At 32.2% G+C, this 8,547-nt stretch overlaps 1 protein-coding gene across 1 annotated transcript; it reads right to left on the minus strand.

The window, feature by feature from the left end:
* Positions 1 to 4,555: 4,555 nt before the first annotated feature.
* LOC106682168 (uncharacterized) lies at positions 4,556 to 8,547 on the minus strand. The gene is made up of 2 exons (XM_014422886.3): positions 8,413 to 8,547; positions 4,556 to 5,805 (listed from the first exon to the last, which is right to left on the minus strand). Exons 1-2 carry the CDS (start codon positions 8,442 to 8,444, stop codon positions 4,611 to 4,613), a joined length of 1,227 nt encoding a protein of 408 aa, XP_014278372.1. The 5' UTR covers positions 8,445 to 8,547; the 3' UTR covers positions 4,556 to 4,610.

Below are 8,547 nucleotides of genomic sequence, written 5' to 3' on the forward strand. Positions count from 1 at the left end.
TTTGTTTATTTTTCATGCACATTAGTTTATTTTCATTTTCTTTATCCTTCTGTTTGTATATATTTTAAGAGAGATTTTATGTATTTGTATGTACTTTTGTTTTCTTTCATTTATTTATTTATTTTTTTCTTATTTTATTATGAATGTGACCATTCATCACTATTACCTATTGACCACTATTGTGTGGCAGATTGTAATATTTATCAATAAATAAAGCTTTTTGAATTAAAAAAAAAATTATATTTATATCAACTTTTAATTAATAGAAGTATTTTTATAATTCATTACTAAGGGGATACCCTGTCTACCTAACGGCGGACAACTCAAATTTTAGGTTTTACAACTGTTCATTTAATTACACTAATCGTTGCTCAAACTGTATAACTGTAATTTACATGTATTATGTACTCCATGTAGAAGATAAGTAATCAATATTTATAAACACATGAGAATATATTATAAAAAAGGATGGTTATAACACTGTAAATCCGGTTAAAGTCTGGATGATTTAATGTAGATAATTGAATTGAACAGCAAAACAATTTTTCAAACAATTAAAAATAAAAAAAGATTTTTTTTTTTGAAAATGCGTTCTTCATCGGTTAAACTCAATTTTTTACGCCCAATTTTTATTAGCCCACCTTATATGTAAAATAAAATATTACACGGTGATCACTAATAATCTTTTTATATAATTGAGCGATGATTTTTTGTTTTCAAATTTCATTGAAAGTTTATTCATGTTTAAGTGAAAAAATCTCTCTAGAAAAGATGCGTTAATTTTTTTAAAAAATTCAGAATAAATTTAATAATTTAATTTTAAATAAATTTTAACATTCGAGTGAAAAACTTGAATAATACAATAAAAATCTAAATTCCAAAAGGAACGTAAGATTTTATTCCAAATAATAAATTGAATAAATTCTATCGACGACTTGGGCCGATGCAGTAGTACTTTAATCAAGTTCGATCAATTCCTCTTATTGGGAATGATGGACCGCCCAAGGGGAAAAAACTGCTCGATTTACGACCATAACCTTTCTCAGTTCTTCTGGAATGCCATTTCCTCCCTCTACCAATTTCGCTAAATGTAAGGTTTGTTAATCATTACATATTTTTTAAACGTCTTAATATCTATACTATTATTATATAAACCTTAAGATTTTTGTTTAAGCTAAGTTCAGGAACTGCCAATTTGATTCGAAAAATTTCGTTTGTTTTAGATAGGATGGTTATCGAGAAAGTGATCACACATCACCCAGAGGAGACCGCTCGCAATGTCTGTGGTGGAATTCCGTGTAGCATGAACTTCCAAGCGATTGTAGTAGACAAAACTTTCTAGCAATAGTTTAATGCATTCTGTGAATTTGCAAAGGTCATAAATGCCTAGAATTCTGACATTCTGACACTGCCCACAGAGCACTATATAGTTTGACTTACGTGTTATACTTGTCACCGGACGCAACGCGTGGACTTATTTTTGTCAGGATATAAACTTAATTATCATTCCTTGGTTAAAGACTTGCAAAGTCAGTCTTCCCGTTAATGTTAAGGGAACAAAGTAAATTCTAAAGTTTTTTTTCTCTGTTGTTTTGGCTGCTTTGAATTAATAAATATTGTTAATAACTGTCCATGTTCTTTTAATTCTCCTGGCCGTGAGTTTTTTGGCCCTTAAAGTAATTATTGTTGTTTTTTTAAGTAGGCACGTAAGTACATAGATAAGTCATATATCTATATTTTAGTACGAGGTGTACTCAGCGATTTATTGATAGGTTAGCAAAAAGTCATATTATTCCTTCATGATAAATCTCCCTGTCCTTCCCCCCCCAAAAAAAAAAATTCAAAAGTGAAATATTGAAATCAAATTATCAGCCTTACTGTGCATTTTTATAACAACTTTTTCATATTTACAAACAACTTATACATACATTGAAGTTTATAAATTTTTTTTAAATTTATTTATTTAATGTGATTTACAACTGTACAAATAATAAATACAATAAGTAAATATGTTGTATGTTTCATTTACACTTGAAAATCTTGGGAAGGAACCAACCATTGGTGGTACTTCAAATATTAATTTAAATTAGGTCTCGTGGTTATCTTCTTATCAGACGCCTCGGAGGATTATCAGGAATTTTTAAGGATGAGAGATTAAGAATCGATGGGTAAGGAGTTTGGAATGAAAAGACGCATATCTGTTTTGGGTCAAATCTGCAATGAATGGGATGTTAAAGTCTTTGTGGATGAGTTCATTAGTAACGTAATAAGAAGTATCAAGGATTTCAGGATTTTGGATTGTAAGGATTGGATGCGGGAGGAATTTGATGGTTTGGTAGAGCCCCAGAGCTAGAGAAAAAAAAAATTAAATTGTATTTTCAATTAGTAAAACTCTATCATGAACAAGTGTCGGAAAATCAATTTTTTTAGGTTCCACATGTACAGAATACTGCTATCAAATGCTGGATCTGGAAATTTATTTTCTTCCTGAGCCTATATATTTTCTCGAAAAATTAATAAGTGATTTAAAAAATAAAAAATAGTTTTGAACATATAGTTTTCTTATCTAGCCATACCATACTGAAACAGTGTATAGACATAGTAATTGTTAATTAGGTTAAGAAAAACCAATTTGTGTGGAATAGTTTTTGTACTGAAATTATGTAGTTTATATAAGACATGGGGAATAAGCCTGTAAAAAAGACAATTTAATGAATTATGACATCAATGGTTAAGGTAGCCTCCTTGAAAATGATCCATGGGCCGAAACGAAAAGGTGGATTATTAAAGTTTGTGTTAATAATAAAATATACCACTCTCAAACAATCGATATATTAAATCAAGAATCTAATATATTACGATGTTTTTATCTTGTTCTAATTTAGCACTGATGAAGCTCTGCAAAGTAGAAAGAAACATTGGTTCCTAATTAATAATATTTTGAGCTATTTCTTGACCATGACTATCTTCCTACCATTAATCACGTAGGTATCGCTTAAAACGTTGGATATGGCGAGATGTCTCTAGCGTCAGGTTAATTTTTAATAATTTTTTAAATTATTAAGAAGCATATTGTCGATTTTTCGGAGTTATATATTGATCAGCTTAACAGAGTTTATATTGTGTACGTGCAATAAGTTTGTTGTCGACTCAAGATTATTTCAAACGCAATTTAAATTAGCTTTCTCTCTCTTTTTTTTTTTGCAATAGTTCCTTTTATTTTTCTACTTCAATTTCGGATGCACATCCAGATACACTACATTGCTGATGTTCTCATCATGTCTACGAAACCGGCAGATATAATTGAAATTTAAAGCTGAAACTGCACAGTTAGTTATTAATAAAGTTGAGGATGAATCATCTTTACAGTGTAAATTATCGAAAAATAATGACGAAAAAAAAAAATGAATCCTCATGAAATTTAGGTTGTACCCAAGGGAACGATGAATATGTGTTGCGCAACGGCAATAGCTTAAGTGTAGTAGCAGTTGGCAACGTGATTCAAGGCAGAGGAACACGACCGCCTTCCTAAACGGGGGATCATATCCAATCTGTATTATGTAACGCCCATCCGTATTAAATGGATACTCACTTTAATATCTTATCGTAAAGTCCTCTTCTCTTCAGGGCAATCTTGCGATATATGATTCGATTCCTAGTAGTAATTACAATAAATGTTAAAAACAAAGTAAGAGCCACACAACATGAGGGCCGTCTGTAGCTTAGGGGGTTGAGTCGTTGATCTTTGCCGCCTTGGAACTGCCGCTGTGCCGGGCCTCAGGGGTCAACTATTATATCTGTGACGGTCTCATAAAATGAAAACTTGCCCCTCAGAATCATTTTAAAACATACGTCATAAATATTTGAGATATTACAGTTTTGAACCAATCTTACTGTTGTAAATATTGTCTACGGCTAGCGCCCTCACTCGTCTCCCACTGGCTTTCAATACCAGTGATGCGGTTGAGAGAGAAGGGCCGTGATCACTGACGTTCTGTTCTTTCCTCCACAAGTGGGGGAAGAGCTGGGTCCGGAGTTCCCCAGGCTGAATGTAAATATTGTAAATAGGAATTGTTTTTAAGATGATTTTTTACTCTTTTTTCTTCTTGTATTTCTTATTTTGTTATTTAATTTATATATTAATAAATATGGCGTGAATAAGCTCTATTCTTATTGTTTATAAATATGGCAGAATGTAATATTACACAATAAAAACATAATAATAAAAAAAAAAAATGCTAAGATTACATACTTGGGGCCGCCCATAGCTCTGTGGTTAAGACACAGTCTTACCAATTTGATGTCTATTGGCGGTGCCGGTTCGAATCCGGCCTGGGACGTTGACTTTTTTCATTGAGTGGCGGTCCCACAAAATGAAGAACTTTGACCCCCAACCACGGTTAGGCAGTATAGGACTCCAATGGGAGTCTTGGCCAAAAAAAAAAAAAAATTACATACTTATCTAAAAAAATAACTGTTAAGATGTTACATGGTTGAACTGAAACAGTGATATAGCACTGTATCTCAGTTTTGACAAATATTTTTATTCAACAAACCTGTTTTTGTAAAATAACTTTATTAACAGTTGGAGATCAATGAGAGTAGCCACATTACCAGCTCGGTATTGAATGATTGCTGCTTCTGATGAGCTCGTAGGGCAGACTATTGTGACTGCTGAGGTTCAAACCGGTAAACTTCTTCTTTATTTTGTTCCAAAATTTATTAGCAGAGGCTTCCTCTGCGCTACTATTGGTCGTGTCTTCCTGTAGCAGGCTAAATATTTCAGAACTGAAATTGAGCAAGGTTTGGTTGATCAAAGTGCCCATGGGATCCTCATTGACCACTAAGTCCCCCAGCCTCACTGGTTTGGAAATCATTTCATCATCTTTGTATCTCAATAGGTCTTCTTCGAGCATGCTTTTGTTCACATTTCTTCCAATCCATCCATCTTCAAAGTTTTTACCGAATATTCTGAAACGCCTACCGTTCGTCGATTTGAAGCGATAGTAAGGGGATTCAAAAGTATCCGAGATCGAGTGCAGCTTACTGCATTGTAATCGTGGGCGTTTATTGACCAATAATATATCTCCATTGAAAAAGTCGTTTTTGACAGATGTTTTTTCAGTCGATGATTTTTTCTTTAGAGAATCTTTAGTATACACTTTGTTCACTTTTTTAGATTCTATACTTGAATTATTAATCTTTTTGCTTTTTGCCAATTTCTTCTGATTTGCAGATTCATTACTCTTGAAAACCTTTAGAAAAAAAGGGTTGAGGATAGACTCCATCAATGAAGGATTTTTTTGTAACCCATTGTTTTTGTCACTTGGATACTTCTTCGATGAAGACTTGGTATTTATACGAGTCAAGTCGTCAACATTGCTTGTGTCGTTGGTCAACCCTGTGTCTTTAATTTCTATTCTAGTAAGGTTCACAAGGGTGTTTTCATTAATAGGTGGTATATGAGCTATCAATAATAAAATAGGATTTTGAGGTGGATTTTCCAACTTACTAATAGGTTCTGATAATACATCCGGATTTTTAAAATCAATCCTTGTTAAATATTTGTGTAATTTACTCATTGCGTGTTCATGGTCGCCTGTAAGGTTCTGTGGCCGATATGGGCTCCTCCAATCAATCATGCTTTTATATGATGATTTCTCACTCACGATTTCTCTACTTCCCTCTAGAAGCATCTTAGAGGACAAACTTCCATTCGAGTAAAGTTTGTGAAGTAATCTATTGATAGAATTGTCGTATTTAGCGGTAGATTTTGTGATTGCACATGTCACCAGTACGATAAACCTGCCCCAAAGAGTCTTTATTAATGAGATTAATGTTCTTAATTTACAAGGGGGAGGTTATGGACGTGTGAAAGCCGGTTTCAATGCAACTTTTTTTCCTGATTCTAGGTCGAAAAATATTAGATACATATCCGTGGGTTCTTAACACTCTAGAATAATAATTTATATTATATTAAAACATATTCATTGCTTTGTTATTGAAAACTATTGATGTTCATTTTAAAAAGTAACTTCATAATGTACATTAATAAGCATTTTTCGCGTGTTTAATGATGAGAAAATCGCGTTCCATCAGGATAAAGAACTTTTACCAAGAATGAAAGTAGGTTCAAACGACCATGAAATGAGTCTTTATTTTGTTAAAAAATATATTAGAAATGGTATAAACGAAATTGTAGGATAAGGACTGAAACTGCAGTATGCTTTATTTATTCATCGAGTGAGCAATTAACAAGTATCAAATATTGTTTAATACATTTAGAAATTTCTTAATCCATTGATTACAATAATTACCTTCGTGAAGTGTGTATATGGAAAATTGACGGAAATCAAATTTGTATTGGAGGGGCAAAAAAATGTTTCTTAATGTGAACATTATAAGGTTATTTTTTTAAATAAATATCAATAGTTGTAATAACAAAACAATGAACATATGATTTAATATTAGTGATTATAATGGAGCATGCGCAGTTCAGTTTTTGGGAGGCGAAACCCCGCACTACAGTTCCAGACAATCAGAAGCGGTTATTGGAACAGACCTTATATATAATTAATAAGTATAGTGCATCTAAGATGCGTTTGCCTGAAGGAGAAGGGAACTCACGCACCCCCCACCCAAGCTCCTTTTCCCCTCCACTCCACGTAGTATCTTCCAAAAAGTCATTTTTGAGAGTTAATAATCATTGTGTTCAGTAAACAACTGCCTCTTTTTAAGTTTAAATTTATTGTGAAACAGCTAGTGCTACAATTTTATTAAATTTAATGTTTTAAATTGCATTATACTCGGTCCTAGAATGGGATTAACTTTTGATAAATGCAGTAATTTCTGGCTTTTCATAACTGAGGAAACATGGATTGGACCGCTCTTTTAACATGAATTATGGGTTCATAATTCCTTTTTTTTATGTTTGAGGGTGGATAGTTTTCTCTCTAGTTTGCTTGACACGATACACTTATAATCTTACGATATTAATGAAAAATAATTTTGAAAAAACTAGTATGAGAAGTTTCTATTTGTAAAGTTGCAGAAGTAGGGTGAGGAGAGGAGAGGAAAGTAAAGGTAGTCCATTCAACTGAGTAGATCTATTTCAACAACCACATCTGGCTATCCAGAACTGTATGGAACATGCGCAGTACAGGTTTGGGAGGGGAAAACACGTACTACGCATGCTCCGACTTAGTGGAGAGAAGAGTGGGGGGTTGGCGGGAGAACGTTTGCCACTGCGCATCTCTCCCCTTCCTTTACCCACAGGCAAGCTCAACTTAGATGCACTACACCGGTTCCTCTTGCGTTGTAGGAGTTGAGAAAAAAAAAAATGTAATTTTGAAAATTGTTATATTACCATATCTGTTCTGATAAGTATAAAGTCCATATTTTTTTATTTTTCAGGACACGAAAAATAAAGTTAAAAAAATTCTGTGTAAAAACTTATAGGTTCAATACAGTTTTAACTAGGATATTATCATAGTATACAACTTAAATCCTTTATACCAGTTGTTACAGAATTTTTTTCTGAGTCTGACTGTATACTTAACTCAAATACACTCCATACTTATCAGTTCAAATGTTCTCCCTTTGGTTTGCTTTTACTTAATGGTCATTTTATATCAATCAATTAGTTTTTTCATGCAGAATAAGAAAGATACATTTTTCATCCTATCAAGCGAGTTTAAAAGCATACAAAATTACAAAATCTAAAAGACATTTCCAATAAAGTCAACAAAAAAATCTTTTTTAGGTAAAAATTAAGTACGATTATTTTTTTTTTTTTAGCGTCTTTTGTAACCCTTAAATACGAATTTTCATATATACCAAAAATTAGAAATTTTTTTACTTGATTTTGGAGCAATTTATTTTTCATCCGATTACTCTTATTCGCGAGAATAATTCATAAATTGAAACAATTTTGTCCAAATCCATTGTTACTACTTGTTGGAAAGCTGAATTTTCGTTCTTCCTATTCATATGAATATTATTTAGATTTAATAGCTTTATAAGGTAAAAAAAGTAGTCTCAAATAAAGAAAAACTTCTCAAGGTTTTATTTTATGTTTCTGGTTCCATATTTGTGAACGTTAAAACTTCATAAACAATTAAACAAATAAAGATTTTTTTTCAATATTGTGGTTTAGTAGGGTAATAACAGTTGTATAACAACAAAATAATATTGGCAGTTGTATTAATTGTGTTTGAATTTATACAAAATCACAAAAATTACTTTCTGTAGTGCTGGCTCACTTACTTCTAGGGAACATTGTTAAGAACTTTCGGACATATGTCTAGTATTTTTGACCTAGTGTATTACCCAAAAAAAAATTCATTGGCATCGGCAATCCCACCTCCGTAGACTCCACTTGTTAATTATCCAATTTAAGAAATAGCAACTCACCATAAATTGTACAGTTTTTTCTTATCTCTCATCAGATGGGAAGGAATTTCCGAAGAATGGTATCATTCTTTCAGAATCGTTTCTCCCAAATTTAATGATTATATTTTGGGTGACTAAAAAACTAAAAAAAAAAAT

This window comes from Halyomorpha halys, unplaced genomic scaffold (genome assembly GCF_000696795.3).
Source record: "Halyomorpha halys isolate HHAL.00 unplaced genomic scaffold, Hhal_1.1 Scaffold392.1, whole genome shotgun sequence".
Taxonomy (NCBI): domain Eukaryota; kingdom Metazoa; phylum Arthropoda; class Insecta; order Hemiptera; family Pentatomidae; genus Halyomorpha; species Halyomorpha halys.